The 19,288-nt window shown below is 43.9% G+C and overlaps 3 protein-coding genes and 1 pseudogene across 5 annotated transcripts in view; 2 read left to right on the top strand and 2 right to left on the bottom strand.

Annotated features, from left to right (window-relative positions):
- Positions 1 to 1,908: 1,908 nt before the first annotated feature.
- LOC130138346 (protein SKIP34) lies at positions 1,909 to 3,592 on the bottom strand. 2 transcript variants are annotated; one of them, XR_008816753.1, is made up of 3 exons: positions 3,080 to 3,592; positions 2,206 to 2,314; positions 1,909 to 2,125 (listed from the first exon to the last, which is right to left on the bottom strand). XR_008816753.1 is itself a non-coding variant. In XM_056312133.1 (2 exons), the coding sequence occupies exon 1, from the start codon at positions 3,401 to 3,403 to the stop codon at positions 3,098 to 3,100; it is 306 nt and encodes a 101-aa protein (XP_056168108.1). In that variant the 5' UTR covers positions 3,404 to 3,592; the 3' UTR covers positions 1,909 to 2,314; positions 3,080 to 3,097. The 2 variants fall into 2 exon arrangements, 1 of the variants encoding a protein (XP_056168108.1); XM_056312133.1 differs by having other exon boundaries at positions 1,909 to 2,314.
- Positions 3,593 to 5,081: 1,489 nt separating this feature from the next.
- Positions 5,082 to 19,288, top strand: part of LOC115667017 (protein ecdysoneless homolog) — a 62,241-nt gene continuing 48,034 nt past the window's right edge. Inside the window, exons 1-5 of one of the 2 annotated variants that reach the window (XM_030588651.2) lie at positions 5,083 to 6,360; positions 6,902 to 7,237; positions 7,924 to 8,051; positions 8,875 to 9,020; positions 10,073 to 10,517. In XM_030588651.2, coding sequence (XP_030444511.2) covers positions 5,228 to 6,360; positions 6,902 to 7,237; positions 7,924 to 8,051; positions 8,875 to 9,020; positions 10,073 to 10,252 — 1,923 coding nt within the window. In that variant the 5' untranslated portion in view covers positions 5,083 to 5,227 and the 3' untranslated portion in view covers positions 10,253 to 10,517. Of the gene's footprint in view, positions 6,361 to 6,901; positions 7,238 to 7,923; positions 8,052 to 8,874; positions 9,021 to 10,072; positions 10,518 to 19,288 lie in introns of those variants that run through there. The other variant, XM_056312477.1, reaches the window with a different exon arrangement.
- LOC115682984 (cytochrome P450 71AU50-like) lies at positions 15,266 to 16,216 on the top strand. The gene has a single exon (XM_056312381.1). It carries the CDS (start codon positions 15,308 to 15,310, stop codon positions 16,214 to 16,216), a length of 909 nt encoding a protein of 302 aa, XP_056168356.1. The 5' UTR covers positions 15,266 to 15,307.
- LOC115682985 (cytochrome P450 71AU50-like) lies at positions 16,545 to 17,493 on the bottom strand (annotated as a pseudogene).

Here is a 19,288-nt window from a genome sequence, read left to right as displayed (position 1 = left end):
TCGAGTCATTCAAGAATCAAAAGGAGAGCGCGCAATCTACGAAGAGATTAGCAATGCATCAACGAACAAAGCCCAATCGAGTCATTCAAGAATCAAAAGGAGAGCAAGAATATGTACCGAGATCGATGAACAATGCTGCGGTTCTTGAAACAAGAGCACAAACCCTAGGCCCCGAGAGAAAATTTGAGAGAATTGGGAAGGCAATGAGGCAGCGCGGTCGGTATTTATAAGGTAGGGCCGATATTTAATCTAATCGGAGCGACGGAGCTTCAGAGGAGGAAGACGGCGGCGAGCTCGAATAATCGGAGCGAATCCGTGTGGGGAGGTCACAGGACCTGCGGTGAAGAAGGTGGAGCGAGGCGGAAGTGGGAGAGAAGCCGTGGAGCGGAAGCGGGAGCAAGGGTGAGGCGGAAGCGGAAGTGGGAGCAAGGAGCGAGGCGCGAAGCGGAAGTGGGAGGGAGCTTTGAAGGATCGGGTGTGATTCAGGAGGAGAATGGAGCATTTGGGAATTAGGGTTTCTAATAATAAGTTTATGTTTTTGGTTTTGGATCCAGTTCCGGGTTCCATAAGTTCCGGCTCTAAAAAATGGGGAACCTGGAACGCTTTGTCCATGGAACCTGGAACCGAACCTAGTCACCCTCGGTGCCACCCCTATATGGGACTCATCAACGACGGCAACCTTCGAACATTGAGGGCCAACGGACTAGGGCAACCTTGACTTCCATACTTCTCCACCGATGATCCATCAATTGATGGCGACAGGAATGCCCATTAGTGTTTACTCTATTTACCAGCCTTTATTTACATCCCTGACAAAGCTGGCCTTTCTTTAGTGATGTTACATAGCATCACCGAATGCTTAACATTCAATGCCGAATCAAATTGATTAGGTGATACATACTACTAAAATGCACGATGTAACTGTAGCACTGACCAAAATTAAAACCCCTATAATACTAAATTTAAAGCATTCCCTTCATCATTCACGGAAAGTTGAATAGAAGGACCTAATTTGCTCGCCCTTCTTGAAATTGTGTAGGTCGAAGTGATGCCTTTGGAAGTGTTGGGGTTTAAAATGTAACATTTTTGTAAACAACAAATACCAACACAACAGGGTAATCATGCTGAGGGCAAAAAGAACCAAAATCCACGGTTGCATCCACAGATACACTAAAGTCACGCTATGTAGAACAACAAAATGTAGATACAGCAGCAGCCACCTCCCAATTCCTTTCAGAAAGAAAGTTCCAAGAAACTAATTAGGCTTCCGGTTTCAGCAGAGTAGAATCAGGCGAAGCATGGTGCAACCTCTGAGTTATGACATTTCAATAGCCTCATGTCCTATATCTAATTCATCACAAAGCAACCATCCAAAAAGATGAAACTGTGTTTAAAGCACTAGGATTAAACAATAAAACTACCGCATTCCACCTTTTCCCGATTATTTTTATCTTTGCTCGAGCACCTTCACAACACATGCCAATGCAAGCCGTCTTATCCAACCGAAAGCAGCTGATTGAGAAGTTAGCTTTCCACATATAGTTCTACTTTATGAAAAATGTGGCTCCTTTGGGAAGGGCAACAAAATAAGCATGTAAAGTGAGGCCATCAGTAACCTCAAAGTTACTCCTATGATGTCCTGCCAAGTTTCCTCATAGGTTCTCGATTAATAGCTATTGCTACATAAAGCATGAATCAAGCACGTGAAAGCATATCCAAGGATCAAGGAAGCCGGCTGCTTCACAAGATTCGATGGCTGGAAAAACAGAAAGAATTATACCAGAGGTTGTGCCGTGACTGAAAAATATAGATCAGTCTGCTATGGATAATGGGCATTACAATAATGGGATGGGTGTGTAAATCAAAACACTAAAATAAGAAGAGACATTTTCACTTGGGAGATCCATACGACCACAAAGTTTTGTCAATTGGTAATTAATGATCTATGCAGTTTGCAATAGATAGGCTAAGCTAAAACAGTACATGCTAATGAAATTTAAGGAAATTAAGGGGAGCATCCAAGCAAGCTTCACAGTAGGAGTGGATCTTCTGGAATACAGGAACAGCAGTTCATATACTTTGATAGGAGCCGCCATTCATATGCCTTGGCGGCATAATGACAGACCTAAATAATAACATCTTCTGTTAAAAACAAGAAATTACAAGATAGATCGATACTCAGACAGCCGGTGCTGGTGCAGTTACCTCTCCAAGACACTGGAACATTGCTTTCCTCGTCATTCAATTATTTCAAGACAGATCCTAGGGTAACAAGCAGAAAAATAGTGCTTGTATTTTGTAAACTTCTTTTGCGCTGCTCCAAAAACAGAATGCATTAGAAACTAGCTCATAGCTGTTGTTATCATCATCATGAGAAGCACAAAGACTGCTGCTTTTTCCACCTACGATCATGAAATGTCTCTTCCTAAATGAGAAGAACCTAAGCATGCCACAGAAGAGCATGGCTTATTGCCAACCGATCCTCCTATTGATCTTTCTCATTAAGCACAAAGACTGCTGCTTTTTCCCCCTACGATCATGAAATACATTTTCCTTGACTGATAAGAACCAAAGCTTACCACTAAAGGGCATGGTCCATCACCCACTGATCTTCTTATTGATCTTTCTCGAACAAGGACACCATCTCATTGCAATTGCAATGAGCCCGAAAACAACAACTCCGGATCTAATCATCATATCCCGAATCTCAACCCCACTGAGTTATTCATTTGGCAACACATTTCATCAAGTAGGTGGATCACCCAGATAAAAACACACCATCTGAACTTCCACTGATCCGAACAACAAGAAAGTGTTGATCAACAATTCTCTGCCCAAGATCTAAATTTAGAGACCCATCATCAAACAACCAAAAGCGATCTCAATTCAGTTGAAACAGATGGAGCATTAGCGCTCCTACACTAGTTTATGTTAATGTATGCTCTCTTGTCAAGCATAACGAAAACACACAAAAAAAAGAAGAAGAAAGAGAGAAACCTCCAAAAGACAGAGAAGCTAAAAAAAGAAAGAAAGTAGATCGAACTATACAGAGAGGTATTAAAACAAAAGTTGAAATCACCATGGCGAGGGGGCGCTCCTAGCTGCGCGGCGATGGCACGAGGAGGCGCTCGACGCGATCGCGTTGCTCGCTGAACCGTCGGGCGAGGTAGGTCTCGAGGATCTCCATGACGGAGACGAAGCGCTTCATCTCCTCCAGCCGCCGGCTGAGCTCGGCTTCGCGGGCCCTGGCCCGGGCCAGGCGGGCCTCCGTCTCGGCGAGGCGACTCCGCAGGTCCTCCGCCGCCGCCGCCGCGGCGTCTGCGTTCTGGGGGACCGCGGCGCGCGCGGGGGCGGCGAAATGGTCCTCGGAGAAGGATGTCCGGTGGTGGTGGCCGTAGCACATGGCGGCAGCGGAGCTTCACGAGGCGGAGGCGGCGGCGGAGGCGGCGGCGGCGGAGGCGGAGGCGGCGACGGAGGCGGTTGCGGTTGCCGTCGCGGTCGCGGTGTCTCTGGAGATGGAGAACGGTGGTGGTGAGAATCGATGAACCGGAGCGTCGCGTGGCGACATCATTGATGAACAGCGACAGGCATTTCTTTAATTGCGTTAGCAATCAATTAGAAAAAGGAAAATGACGCAAATAGTCCTGAATTTTGGCTTAATGTATAATTTGATCCCTAAACTTTTAATTTGTTCAATATAGTCCCTGAATTTTAACTCAGTGTGCAATATGATCCCTGAACTTTTAATTTGTTCAATATCATCCTTGAACTTTTGGTACATGTTTAATTCAGTCCCTGAATTATATGAAAATGTTCAATGCAATCCCTTAACTTGAATTGAATATGTACCAAAAAGGCTACATTGAATATTTTCATATAGTTCAGGGATTAAATTGAATATGTACCAAAAGTTCAGGGATGACATTGAACAAATTAAAAGTTTAAGGACCATATTGAATATTCGCCTAAAGTTCAGGGATTACATTGAATAAATTAAAACTTTGTGGACTAAATTATACATTGGGTCAAAGTTCATGGACTATTTGTGTCATTGTTCCTTAAAAAAATGTTGACTTTTCTTTTCCTATTTTGGAAGGTTAATAAAAAAATATACGTATTTTATTTTTTGATAATCTAAATCTTATATTGCATGCACTTATTTTGTTTCAATAGCATATATCCAAAATGTTTCACAACCTAAAACTATTGATGCAAATTCTCGCATGTAGTCTTTTGGGATAACAACACAGATGATTCATGAACTTTTGTTTTCAATATGCAATACGACCCATGAACTTTTAATTTGTTTGATGTGGTATATGAATTTTGGCACAACGTGCAATATTTTTCTTAAACTTCTAATTCGTTCAATATGATTCATAGACTTTTGGTATATAAACAAGTTAATATATGGATCATATGAAAATATTCAATGTTATCATTCCATTAATTTAGGTTCAGGGGCAACAAAACATGTATCAAAAGTTCAGGGAACGTATTAAATAAGTTGAAAGTTCAAGGATGACATTGCACATTAGACTAAAGTTCAGAGATCATATTGCACATTAGGTCAAAGTTTATGGATCATTTATGTTATTTTCCCTAATTTTTTTTATAGATAATATCTTAATATCGATAAAAAGAAAGAAGTACTTAAACAAATATCCCACAATGTCGAATAATCAAACAAATAATATTTATTGTGGGGATATAATATTTTTTATCTTATAGTACATGAATAGTAATTTAGAAAATCTAATTTCTAGATTATAAATATATACGATAAGTGTCTCGAAAATTCATAAGCAAACTTTTTATTACTAACAAAAATGATACTTTTGATGGCTAAACTGATACTTTTTCACATAAAAAATGATGAAAATAGCGTTGTCTTAAACTTTGCGTTTAGAGAAAATCTATTACAAAGATATAATCGATTATTAAAAAGTACAATCGAGTCACAAAATTACAATGCAATGAGCAATTTAAGGTCGTCATGTAAGTAACCTTCGAGTGTCGGTAGGCATTGTTCGTGCTATTTACCGGAAGAAATGCAGAAATTAGAACCTTAAAATAGACTTTGTTTCATTTCATCAGAGGATTTCTGCCGACAAGGATTTGGCCGAGAAGAACGTTCGAGAAAATTCAGGTTTGGGTATAAAAACCGCGCCGCTAAAACCCCCACCGCCCGCCCGCTCCCGCCGCCGGCGACAAAGCACCGCCGAGGATGGCGGACTCCGACCCCGCTCCGGCCTCCGTGCTCTCCCAGAGCCACCGCTCCCGCCTCCCCGACGACACCGTCTTCTACTCCATCTTCCCCGACTCCGCCCTCTCCTCCGCCTCCGCCGCCGCCGCCGCCGACGGTCTCCAATCCCTCCGCCTCCGAATCCTCGCCTCCATCTCCCCCTTCGCCTCCTCCTACCTCTGGCAGCACCAGCCCTTCTCCCTCTCCCTCTCCTCCACCTCCGCCGCCGTTCTCCCCCTCCACCTCCACGGCAAGCTCCGCTACGGCGACAACCTCGAGGACGAGTGGTTCGCCGTCTTCCTCCTCTTCCACATCTCCCGCGAGTTCCCCGACCTCTCGGTCCGCGTCTGGGACACCGACGGCGAGTTCCTCCTCATCGAGGCCGCCTTCCACCTCCCCCGCTGGCTCAACCCGGAGACCAGCCTCAACCGCGTCTTCATCCGGCGCGGCGACCTCCACATCGTCCCCCGCGACAAGATCGCGTCCCCGTCGATCGTCGATTCGCTGAAGTTCTTGGTCGGCAACGGGGACGAGTCACGCGCCGGGGAGGCGGTGCAGAGCGCGGTGAAGGCCCGGATCGCGGGGTACCCCGAGCAGGCGAGGAGGAATATGCACAGGGTTAGGGTTAGGGTTCCGGTGTCGGTCGCGCAGGTGCTGAGGCACGAGCCCTGCCTCATTTCGCTCGCCGTGGAAGGGTTTTACGACAGGGATATCGACTCGATGAAGTATGCGGCGAGGATGGATAGGTTCTTAAGTAAGGGAAAGGAGGAGGAGTTCGTGCTCGTGGCCCTCACCTTGTCGAGGGCAATGTACGCGCAACTGGTGCAGCAGACGTTTCAGGCCCCGAAATGTTATCCGATGCCGAGCAGGAGCGATCCCAGGGCGTATATGGAAGCTGAATTGGGGATGAAGATTGCTTGCGGTTTTGAGATGATGTATCAGATGAGGCGAAGAGAGGGATTGGAAGGGAAAGGAAGCACGTGGGAGGCGTATAGAGAGAGTTTGGAGAGGAGCGGATACTTCGAAGGGTTGCTTCCGGGTTCGAAGGATTATAAGAGGTTGATGGAGAAGGCAGAGGAGTATTACAAGAATAGTTCCTTGTTCTCGAAGGCTAGGTACATGTTTCTTTCCCGGGCGCTGGATTTGTTTTCTGTTAGTATCGTAGTGTGCTTAGCTGATTGGTTTTGATTAATATTCTGCCATAGCTAGGATGCTTTGCATTAGCCTCTAAGTTTGGAGGTAGCATCATTTTAGCTCTATTGGTTAAAGATCAAGAGTTGGTTGTCAACAGCTTATTACTGTGGGAGTCTTGTATCTACTCAAGCTGGGCAATTATGCAGCTTCTAAAGTTTTTTGGTGCTTTCCAGATCTGTTTCATATCTCGATTTCCTCATACCGGGGGACAGAGCCAATATGTTTTTGTTCAATCATCAGCCTTACTCCCCTTTGATGATTTCTTTAAAGATTTGGGATATGAAATATCGTGGAATATAATTTCTTGGATGCGCCGAATTGAGACTTGCTTTCCTGTCCACCTAAAATGTGGCTTATCTGGTTGCTTCTTAGGGTAACAATCACAAGTTTTTGCTGCAACTGATACCGTTTTCTTTTTGAAATCTTTTAGCATGCTAAAGATGCCACGTTTTCCTTTTGCAGTGAAATGATGAGCTCTCCAGTCAAGTGCATAGATGAGATTCTTGCTTTACCTCACTCAGCCGATGATTTTAGGAATCAGGAGGTTCCTCCCTCTGATGATGACTCTTGGCTATACACTGGTGAGGATGAATTGAACTCCGCACTTCTGGAAAGACAGAAGGAAATGGAACTTTATGATGCTATGCATGGGAAAAAGCAGAAGTCAAAAGAGCCATCAGACACGGGTCCTTCGAACCACAGCAATGGTGATTGTGATCTCAGTAATATAGCAAAGACCATGGAGGCATTCGTCCATAAGGTGTCAAGCTACAAGGGAGCGGAAATTCCTGATCAAAGGTCTGTTTGCTTAATATGGAAAATTTTGTCTTTCTTGTGTCTTCAGCATGGGCATACACGCACCGGTGCATGTTGGTCCATAGTTACAATGACAAACCAACGTAGTTTATGTGGGTTACCAAAAGTGACAACCTATTACATTTAGGTTTTTAATTTACTTTCATTTTTGTATTTGGCATATTGTTATTGGGTTTTACAACGGTTGATTCACATAATTTTAGCTTGGATAACCTTGAAAGGCCAAAAATCAGTAGTGTCATTGTCTTCAAGTCCTCTTATTCGTATCTTTAATGCTGCATCTGTGGTGCTTTGTTGTGCTGTGATATTTCGTATGGTAGATGCTTGGGGCAAGCGATATTTTATTAAGTTGCTGTGGTTAATTCATAATAATGTTTGGTATCTGTTATAAGTTTTTTTTTTTTTTTGTGTAACAAAGGATTTCCTGACATGCATTTATTTTAAAATCATGGTACTTAGTTGTGCTGAGATGTGTTGTAACATGGCTACAGTAGATGATCGCCAAGCAATATTTTGATAAACAGTAGCGATTAGTAAAATGAAGTTTGTGCAGCATTTTGGAATCAGAAACAGCCTTGAACTTTCTTTCGTTGACATACTGTTGTTCGTTCTTGTTGGTAAAGTCACCTAATCCAATCCTTAACTGATCTCGTTTCGTCCATTTAAAGGGATACAGTAGACCTCGACGTGGATCGTTTTTTTAAGGACATGGAATCTGTACTTGGGCGACATGAAATGGAGGTTTCTTCTCCAGATGGAGATGCTGGAGAAGGGTCCTCCTCAGACATGGATTTTGGTGAGTTCTACTTTAACTGGACTCATGGGAGCTCGTAGTTCTAGCCTTGTTTCCTGTTTCATTGGTATTCTTTAGGTATGATCAGACTTGTATTATATTACAACTGTCTTTATTCATTAGCGGCAAAAATTAATGGAAGTAGGATTATATTATGATGTGGATGATCTTGAACAAAAGTTGAGGGATGTTTTCGTGGGACCAAGACCAGGACCGGCGAATGAATGGGCTTGTCAGATCCAGTTTATTGCTCTGTAGGTTGGCCCACCTAGTAAGATGCACCATAACAGATGAGTTTACGGGGTTGTGATCCAATGGATATCTTGGCACATCAGATGTGTAGAGGTGCACAAATTTTCATAATCTGAGGGACCTGTTGGATCTTGCAAATATCCCGACGTCTTATTTATGTTGCTTTAGGTAGTAATTTAAATTGTGCCAAAGACAAAAGAGGCCAAAATAGATGGAGAGGAACATATGTCGCATTTATGAAGAAAATTCTTCACTTTGCACACTTTAATGTAGATGCATGAATAGTCAAAATTGTATAGTTGATGGGAAAAAGAACGACAATAGTATATAAATGTTGGAATTATCTATAATTTGTTGTTGATAAGTTTATCTTGGCCTGATTATTAATATGAACTTATTTTGCTTAGCAAGAAAAGGAAAAAGTTACATTGTGCCCTTGCCATTTAGTGTTGCTTGTTGATAAGTCGATCTTTACATTGCATTGGGTGCCCTGTAAATACTTTGTCGAGAAGGACATTTATGCTTGTGCATATGTTTCCAACTGATATTTTCATGCATTCTATGATGTCATCAGATGAATCTGAAGATGCAACTGATGATGAAGACAAGGAGGATATTTTCATGGATTCTTATACGGATGCTTTAAATAGGGAATTGAAGAGCAGCACGCTTACTGAAAGTTTTGTTCGTGCAAATGAAGAACCTTTGAAAACAAATCAGGTACTTTCATCTTGTTCTGTAGAAATGCAGCACATATCTTTTGGGCAGAACTTCTCCGTAGTTTAATTCAATTGGATGTATCTCTCTTCATATCGATATTATAGCCAGCAGTTGCAATTGGGAGCCATGGAATTTGTCCATATATGGCATATAGATCTTTATTGTCTGGGAAACCTTCGTGTCATTGATTGATTATTGTCCTAAAATAAATTACTTGGCAAAAATCCATTACCTTTGTCTTGGGTGGCAAGGCAACTCGAGTATAATTTGGATGATGTGATTGGGAGCTGTGAGATCGCCTAGCTTCCATTGTCCAAGTGTCCCAGGTGCACCTGGTGGATGGGGTGCCCATAGGAGAAAATACGCAGCATCCATGCTGTGAGGTTCCGCTCAAATTTTGTTTTGTTGTGGCCCATTGCGAACCATGTGCATCAGCCCCCCAGGAGGCAGGTGGAATATATCAGGTTGCGATGATTGAAGTTGGGGCTCGACTATACATCAAACACATCCATTTAAAGCCCTTGTGGATTTAGGTCCCAGGTTCCAACTATCCTAGATCTTACCGTTGGTGAGGCCTCTGGGGAAATGTCAGAGAATAATTACTGAAAGTTTGCTGTTTGTCCTGGTTTGCAGAAACTTTCTAATCGAGCTTTTGCTATTAAAAGTTTAGGGTGACGCAGGAGTAGCTGGTCCGTGCTCCGGCATTGCCTAGCTTGTTAGTTATGGTTAGTTAGCATGAATAAATTATCCGCGAGGAAAACAAAGTACCCTGTTACAATCAGAGAATTGCGATTAAAATCTATCAATATCCTCGAGGTGTCGGTGAATATGTGTAACCTTGTGAGGTATTTCTATGCTGTCTCAGCCAGTTCGCTCTTTCCCTTTTATTCAAAACCATTCTTATCGAACTGACAATGACCTTTGTAATCTAATGTTGGGGAATTGCTGGGGGTTCGTTCCTCATTTTTTGTCTGGCTTCTGGGACACCCTTCTATACCATCTGATTTTTTATGTTCAAACTAAGTTGAGCATCCATGGTGTTTTCGTATCAGGGAGCATCAAGTTCCACTCAAGACATGGACGAGGATTTCACTCCGGTCGACGTGGACGTGAACCTGGTGAAGAACTTGCTCGACTCCTTCTCTTCCCAAGAGGGACTTCCCGGACCGGCCTCGAATTTGCTCGGTCTCATGGGGCTCCGCCTCCCGCAGGACGGCAACAAGGGGAAGTAGTCTCTGGCCTCTTTCCGTTTTCGTCAGCATGATGCAGAACTACTCCTGTAAATAGGTCAGTCTTTCCTGGTGCGCCTCCATACATCGGAGGCTGCCCGCGACAAATCTTAGAAGAGGGTCTGTGTTTTTTTGGTTATCATGCCGACGTCGTCGTCGCTTCCGGGGACTGTAGGATGTATTCTTGACTCCGTCGCTAACACTTTAGAACACTGTATTTGCACTTTTGAACAAATTAAGAAAATAGCTTGACATGATTACATGAGTTTGATATCATCCAAAGGTCATCATGTTAAGATAGATTATGTGGCTGATAATTCTAATGAACAAGCTTTTAGATGTTTTGACCACCAATTTCCCAAATTCCCAAGCAAGATCTTCTTTGTATTATTCAGGGTTGTTCTTCACCAGCTGGGCATGTAGTTTATAGCCTTTTTAACTCCTGCTCGACTTCCTGGCAAAATTACAATAATGCCCACATTCCCCCTGATCTTCGCAGCTCGCTCTATCCAATCCGAACCCTTCGATCTCCCATCTGACGGTCCACATCTCCCGTCAATTCGACCACACTATTTGCCGTCGTTTTCGTTTCTTTATTTACCCTGCTGCTCGTTTCTCACGACGAATTAAGAATAGAGGAGAAAAATCCCACACGCGGCTGGCGGCGGCGAGGGATCGGGAGCCCAACCACGCGTTGGTGGAGTAGCAGCGGCAGCGCGTCGGCTGCACAGCGGCGGGGGGCTGACTTTCTGGACTTTGTGCCCCTACTGCTACTATGCGCACGAGTACGAGAAGGCCTACGAGGGATGTTGCCTGTGGTGCGTGAACTTCAGGCGGGGCTTCCACTCGGCAGCCATCTGCTTGCCGCCGAAGGCGACCGCATTCGGGGGGGGGGGGGGGGGGGGGAGCGCGGTGGTGTTGGAGCGCAACGGAGCAGTAGGAGGGGGGAGGAGGCCATTATAAATGCCGCTTGGGGCTGTTCCGATTGAGGTACGAGTTGTGCGCGAGGGAGGGGAGGGGCAAGGAGGAGGGGTTGGAGAAGAAGATAGATGTGGGGGATTATTTAGTGGAGATATCGTCGGACGGTGGCGGGGGTGGGAGAGCGAGGCCAACTCGGGCCACGTGAATGCGGGCGACGAAGGAGGGGAAGCGAAGAAGAAGATGGAGGTGGAAGAAGAGAGGGAGGAGAAGGAGAAGGATAAGGAGAAGAGCGGTGGGGAGTTGGAGTTTGTGTACGAAGGAGACGACATTCAGATGAGTGCTTAGAGGAGGGACAGATCAACCCTTTTGTTTTTGGGTCCGATGTTGATACATAGTCACACACACAATTTCTCCCTCCTCTTGGTTTCTTTTGGGTTGGAAAAACAGTGAAATTGTACAAAGGAAGGTTTAAAAAAAGAAAGGTTGGTGACAAATTGTTGATTTTGGGAATCCAATTTCTCTGTTTGTGTTGGAGAATGGTTTAAACTAAGGGGGCATTTGGCAACTTGCCAAATAGTAAAAATTTCTGTTCTTTTGTTCCCAGAATCAGTTTGAGAGCAGAAATTCATTTGTTAAAATTTTTGTGCCCGGGCACAAATTTGCAACAAATTGTTCCCAGAATCAGTTTTGGAACAAAATCAAGAAGCAAAAAGAAGTAGCTTCTTGATTCTGGAACAATTTTTCCATTTATGATTCTTCTTTCTTTTTTATTTGTTCTTCATCTCCTTCCCAGCCCATTGCCGGTGACCGGCCACCAACGACCATCCATTGGCGATCGGCCAGGGCCGGTGAGGGCGGCCCTTGCCGCCCCCGGCGACAGCGAGGTCGGCCTCGCCAGATCTGGGCGAGGTCAAGCCTCGCCCGGCTAAGGCGAGGTTGACCTCGCCATCACGGGGCGTGGCGACAGCGAGGTCTGCCTCGCCATGGCTGGGCGAGGCCAACCTCGCCGTCGCCACCCCGGCGACGGCAAGGTTGGCCTCGCCTTGGCCAGGCGACGAAGTGGTTGGCCTAGCCAGATCACGGCGAGGTCAAGCCTCACCCGACCATGGCGAGGCCGACCTCGCCGTCGCGACCTACGAGGGAAACGATGCCCTCACCGGCCATGGCCAAAGAAAAAAAAGGAAAAAAAAAAGAAAGAAATATTAAAAAATTCAAAAAATTATTAATAAAAAGAAATTTTGTATAGTCACCAAACGCATTTATGTTTTTTTTTATTCTAAAAATAGAAATTTTGAGCAGTTACTAAACGCCTTCAAATGCTTAGAAATTGTTTCTGGGCACAGAATAAAAAAAATCATTTCTGAGCAGAATCTGTTTCTGGACACAGAATGGTTGCCATGCGGAGCCTAATAGCTTAGTAGTTTTGTTTGACTGGAATGAAGAAATAGGAGGTCAATAGGAGTGAAGGATACGAATGGGTATCGATCGTTGGGCTTGTTCCTTTTCTTTTCCAAAGCGGTTTATGTTTATGTCTCTACGATGCCCTCTTTTTGTTTTTTGATACGTACCCATCTAATCAAATGTCACTCTTTTAAACTATATTTCTGGACAAACCTCAAAAAGTGATGCGTCGCGTAAGGGTTAAGATGAGCAACAAGGGACAATCTATTAGTCCCTACCATAGTCCTAGGGGAAAATTCCAATTAAGGACCCCAAGTGGGGTTTTTTTCTCAAAAAAGGATCCCAAGTGGATATAGTGTCAAATAAGGACTTGAAGTGCCCAATCAGTCTCAAATAGGGACCCGCAGTGCCCAATTAGTCTCAAGTAAGGGCCTGGGTTCGCCGGCCGGCGAGCACGGTTACTGTTCCGGTGACCGGAAAATGGCAGTTTTGACTTTTTTTTTTCCTTTTATGTTTTTTTTCTTCTCTTCCCTCCGCCAGCCATAGCCGGGGCCGGCAGAGGTCGCTCGCCTCAGGCGAAGGCCGCCCTCGCCTGCGTCGGGCGAGGTCAAGGGTTGCCCTCGCTGGCATCGGGCGGCCCTCGTCTGGGCTGGGCAGGCGAGGGCTACCCTCGCCAGATCCGACGAGGGCGACCCTCGCCCTCGCCCTCGCCCGACACTAGCGAGAGCGGCCTCCGCCTGAGGCTGGCGACCTCCACCTGAGGCCGGCGACCTCTGCCGGCCCCGGCTATGGTCGGGGGAGGGAAGAAAAGGAAAAAAAACAGAAAAAAGGAAAAAAAAAGACGAAACTACCCTTTTCCGGTCGCCGGAACAGTAACCGTGCTCACCGACCGGCGAGCATTTGACCGGCCGGCGAACCCAAATCCTTACTTGAGACTAATTAGGCACTTCGAGCCCCTATTTGAAATTGATTGGACACTTCATCCCTTTATTTGACATTATGTCCACTTGGGGTCCTTTTTTTAGAAAAAGACCTCACTTGGGGTCCTTAATTGAAATTTTCCATAGTCCTGGACAGTCTCATTCTAGCCACCCCAAAGAATTTCTGCTTTTGCTCTTGTTGATTTCGTTCGAAGATATCGTGGCATTACCTCTGTGGCATTTGCTGTTCCGTCCGTCTTCCCACATGGTAATGCTGAGCTGAGGAACCTACTGTTGATAATCGAAGGACCAAATTGGTTAGTCTTTGAAATCAGGAAGCCTCAGGAAATCATCAAATGGTGTCTCGTTAGGAACATAGCCGACTACATCGTTTCTTGCACATAATATGAGTAACTCACTCTATGACTTTCATGTACCTTGAAACTAGTGGTTAGCCTTTAATAGGTGGTTGGACGGTTTTAAATCCTGATCAAAGGGCTAGTTGGCATTTAAATTAGTGCTTGGACGGTTTTTGGTGGTTGGCATTTAATTGGTGATTGAACGGTTTTAAATCCGGATCAAAGTGGTGGTCGGCATATAAAAATTGCTCACAAAAGAACTATGTGCTACATTTAATTCTCTATATTTGCCTTGGCATAAAACCAAGTGAATCTGATTATAATTCTCTATAGAAGGTGTGAATAATTGTAGTATGTGAGAAGAATATTTGAGTATAGTGAGAAATGCTCGAGTTTATAGAGAGTACTAGAGAAGGTAAGTGTGAAAATAACTTTAAAGGAAAATTTTAAATAAGGATTCGAAGTGGAGCCATTTTCTTAAAAAAGGATTCAAAGTAAACTTTGTCTCAAATAATAACCTGAAGTGACTAACTTGGTCTTAAATAAAGACCTCAACTTCCAATCTTATTCATAACCAGGAGTATTTTTGTCCAAAAACATTTTGTCTTTACTTTTCTTTTTCTTTCGTTTTTCTCTCTTTCTTTTTTTATTTCTTTTCTTTCTTTCTTCATCTTCCTCACGCCTCCTCCTTCGCTCTACATCACCTCCAGTTTTAACGCCATCATTAGCCCCTCTATTCTCTGTGATAAGACCTGTCACAATCTGGTCTTCACTCACTAACCTTTATTAGGGCTCTCTCTAATTGATTCTACTTATTGACAAATTTTGAAGGATGTAAGATCGGTTTGTAAAATAAGGTGTTCCTGCTAAATCGTCGAAAAAGGCCATAACTCCAATCCAGCTTCTCGTCACCAAGACCGACGATAGCCTGCGTGACGACGTGAAGCTCAGGAGCTCACTGGTGGGCATCCTGATGATGGTGTCGAGACAGAGACGTGAGGAAGATGAAGAAAGAACAAGAAGAAAAAACGAAAACAAAACGAAAAAGAAGTGAAAATGAAGAAAGAAAAAATATCCTTGGACGAAAATACCCTTGGCTATTAATAAGATTTGGAGTTCCGGTCCTTATTCGAGACTAAGTCACTTTGGGTCCTTATTCGAGAAAATGTCTATTTTGGATCTTCTTTTGAGAAAAGTGCTTCACTTCGAACTTTTAATTGAAATTTTCCCTAAATTTGAACACGGAATCCATTTTATTGTTTTGAAAGGGCCCACCGAAAACAAAGAGTAATAAATTTCACACGTTTTAAGCCAGAAACACCCATCTCCTTCTGGAACCGCCATCTTCACCCCCAATATAAAGCCATCTTCACCCAATATAAAACGCCATCTTCACCCCACCCCACTGTCACTGCCTATGCCATCTTCACCCTACTTCCTTTCGATTAACCACCTCAATGGTGTGGATATGGATAACGTTCACTTTCGTTGTAATTGCTTGTCTCTTATTGCGAGCTTTGCTGTGGAAAACACATAGCAAGAAGATATTGCCTCCTGGTCCAAGAGGATTTCCGATTCTTGGAAACCTCAATTTATTAAAACAGAACCCTCACCATGATTTCGACAAGCTAGCTAAAAAATATGGACTCCTCATGTACTTGCGCCTCGGGTTCGTGCCCACGATCGTTGTCTCATCACCCGAAGTGGTTGCGCAATTCCTCAAGACCCACAATCTTGTTTTTGCGAGCCGGCCGCTGCACGAGGCTTGGAAACACATCTCTTACGAGCAAAGAAACTTATCATTCACGGCGTATGGCCCATATTGGAGGAACATTCGAAAGATTTTCACTTTGGAGCTTCTTAGCAATGCTAAAATCAACTCTTTCAAGTCCATGAGAAAAGAAGAGGTCAACTTGCTCTTGAATTTTCTCAAAGATGCGTCTCATAACTGCACGGCCATCGACTTGAGCGTGAAGATCTCATCGCTAAGCGTTGGCATGAGTTGCCGGATGGTGTTTGGGAAGAAGTATATAGACAAGGAGTTTGACGAGAGAGGGTTTAAGGCTGTGATTCAAGAATGGATGGTGTTGGCCGCGACACAGAAAATTAGTTACTATGTTCCTTATTTGGCATCATTTGATCTTCAGGGGTTGACGAAGTGCATGAAAGCTGTGAGCAGAGTATTCGATGCTTTCTTCGAGAAAGTTATTAACAAGCACATGGAGTCCAAGAAAGAGGAAGGAGAGACCAAAAATTTTGTTGATGTCATGTTGGGTATCGTGCGATTGAACAAGGGAGAATGCCATATCGACAGGCCCCATATCAAAGCCATAATTCTGGTAATTTATCAATTTTTTGTCGCATGATTAACAAATAATACCCGTAACCTTAATTATTGTTCAATCAATTATTTTATTTTTTTTTTCTCGACCTCACTCGCCCCTAGCGAGGTTCAACCTCGCTGGATCTGGCGAGGGCTCATCCTCGCTGTAGCTGGCGAGGTTGGCCTCGCCTAGCCACGGTGAGGTCGAGCCTCGCTAGGGGCGGGTGAGGATGAGCCCTCGCCAGATCTGGCAAGGTCGGCCTCGCCCAGCAACGGTCAGGTCGAGCCTCGCCAGAGGCAGGCAAGGTTGAGAAAAAAAATAAAAAAAAATTGATTGAACAATAATTAAGGTTACGGGTATTATTTGTTTATTAGGCGACAAAAAATTGATAAATTACCATAATTATGGCTTTGATATTAGGCCTGTCGATATGGCACTCTTCTTCGTTCAATCCCATGATACTCAACATGACATCAACAAAATCTTTGGTCTCTCCTTCCTCATTCTTGGACTCCATGTGCTCGTTAATAACCTTCTCGAAGAAAGCATCGAATATTCTGCTCACAGCTTTCACGCGCTTCGTCAACTCGTGAAGATCAAATGATGCCCAATAAGGAACATAGTAACTGACTTTCTATGTCGCGGCCAACACCATCCATTCTTGAATCATAGCCTTGAACCCTCTCTTGTCAAATCCTTGTCTATATACTTCTTCCCAAACACCATTCGGCAACTCATGCGAGCGCTTAGCGATGAGATCTTCGTGCTCAAGTTGATGGCCGTGCGGTTGTAAGACACATCTTTGAGAAAATTCACGAGCAAGCCCACCTTTTCTTTTCTCATAGAGTTGAAGGAGTTGATTTTAGCATTGCTAAGAAGCTCCAAAGTGCACATCTTTCGAATGTTCCTCCAATATGGGCCATACGTCGCGAATGATAAGTTTCTTTGCTTGTAAGAGATCCGTTTCTAGGCCTCATGCAGCGGCCAACTCACAAAAACAAGATCGTGGGTCTTGAGGAATTGTGCAGCCACTTCGGGTGACGAGACAACGATCATGGGCACGAACCCGAGGTGCAAGTACATGAGGGGTCCATATTATTTAGCTAGCTTGTGGAAATTATGGTGAAGGTTCTGTTTTAATAAATGGAGGTTTCCAAGAAATGGAAATCCTCTTGGACCAGGAGGCAATATCTTCTTGCTATGCGTTTTCCACAGCAAAGCTCGCAATAAGAGACGAGCAATTACAACGAAAGTGAGCGTTATCCATATCCACGCCATTGAGGAGGTTAATCGAAAGGAAATGGGGTGAAGATGGCAGTGGCAGTCGTAGTGGGCTGGGGTGAAGATGGCGCTTTATGTTGGGTGAAGATGGCTTTATATTGGGGTGAAGATGGTGGTTCCGGAAGGAGATGGGTGTTTCTGGCTTAAAATGTGTGAAATTTTTTACTTTTTGTTTTTAGTAGGCCCGTTCAAAACGATAGAATGGATTCCGTGTTCAAATTTTTCCCACACTTACCTTCTCTAGTACTCTCTATAAACTCGAGCATTTCTCACTATACTCAAATATTCTTCTCACATACTACAATTGTTCACACATTCTATAGAGAATTATAATCAAATTAACTCAGTTTTTTGCCAAGGCAAAGATAGAGAATTGAATGTAGCACATAGTTTTTTTGTGAGCAATTTTTATATGCCAACCACCACTTTGATCCGAATTTAAAACTGTTCAATCATCAATTAAATGCCAACCACCACAAACCGTCCAAGTACTAATTTAAATGCCAGCCAGCCCTTTGATCAGGATTTAAAATTGTCCAACCACCTATTAGAGACTAACCACTAGTTTCAATGTACATGAAAGTCATAGAGTGAGTTACTTATATTATGTGCAAGAAACGATATAGCTGGCTATGTTGCTAACAAGACATCATTTGACGATTTCCTGGGGCTTCCTGATTTCGAAGACTAACCAATTTGGTCCTTCGATTATCAATAGCAGGTTCCTCAGCTCAGTATTATCATGTGGGAAGACGGACGGAACAGCAAATGCCACAAAGGTAATGCCACGACATCTTCGAGCGGAATCAATAATAGCAGAAGGAGAAATTCTCTAGGGATGGCTAGAATGAGATTGTCCAGGGCTGTGACAGGGACTAATAGACTGTCCCTTATTGCTCATCTTAACCATTACAGACGCATCACTTATTGAGGTTTGTCCAGAAATATAGTTCAAAAGAGTGACATTTGATTAGATGGGTACATATAAGAAAACAAAAAGAGGGCATCGTAGAGACATAAACCAAGATTGCTGCTTCGGAAGAAAGGAACAAGCCCAACAATCGATACCCATTTGTATTCTCCACTCCTATTGACCTCCTATTTCCTCATTCCAGTCAAACAAAACTACTAAGCTATTAGTCTAAACCGTTCTCCAACACAAAAAGAGAAATTGGATTCCAAAAATCAGCAATTTGTCATCAACCCTTCTTTTTTTTAACCTTCTGCTGTACAGTTTCACTGTTTTTCCAACCGACAAGAAACCAAGAAAAGAGAGAGAGATTGTGTGTGTGTGACTATGTATCAACATCGGACCCAAAAACAAAAGGGTTGATATGTCCCTGCTTTAAGCACTTACCAAAAATTTTGTCTCTTTTATACTCAAACTCCAACTCCCCACCGCTCTCCTCCTTCTCCTCCCTCTCTTCTTCTTCCACCTCTATCTTCTTCGTCGCTTCCCCTCCTTTGTTGCCCGCATTCACGCGGTCAGTCTTTCGGGGTGCGCCTCCATACTTCGGGTGATGAGACAACAATCGTGGGCATGAACCCGAGGCGCAAGTACATGAGGGGTCCATATTTTTTAACTAGCTTGTGAAGATCATGGTGACGGTTCTGTTTTAATAAATGGAGGTTTCCAAGAATCTGAAATCCTCTTGGACCAGGAGGCAATATCTTCTTGTTATGCGTTTTTCACAACAAAGCTCGCAATAAGAGACGAGGAATTACAGCGAAAGTGAGCGTTATCCATATCCATGCCATTGAGGTGATTAATCGAAAGGAAGTGGGGTGAAGATGGCAGTGGCAGTGGCAGTGGCAGTGGGGTGGGGTGAAGAT

This window comes from Syzygium oleosum, unplaced genomic scaffold, assembly GCF_021117445.2.
Source record: "Syzygium oleosum isolate NSW1041296 unplaced genomic scaffold, Sole_v2.1 Sole_v2.06, whole genome shotgun sequence".
In the NCBI taxonomy this organism is placed as follows: domain Eukaryota; kingdom Viridiplantae; phylum Streptophyta; class Magnoliopsida; order Myrtales; family Myrtaceae; genus Syzygium; species Syzygium oleosum.
The sequence above is the reverse complement of the archived record's forward strand: the minus strand, read 5'-3'. Positions and strand labels throughout refer to the sequence as shown.

Bases quoted from the DNA above. Each gene is read 5' to 3' on its own strand.
- LOC130138346 (XM_056312133.1), bottom strand. From the start codon at position 3,403: ATGTGCTACGGCCACCACCACCGGACATCCTTCTCCGAGGACCATTTC.
- LOC115682984 (XM_056312381.1), top strand. From the start codon at position 15,308: ATGGTGTGGATATGGATAACGTTCACTTTCGTTGTAATTGCTTGTCTC.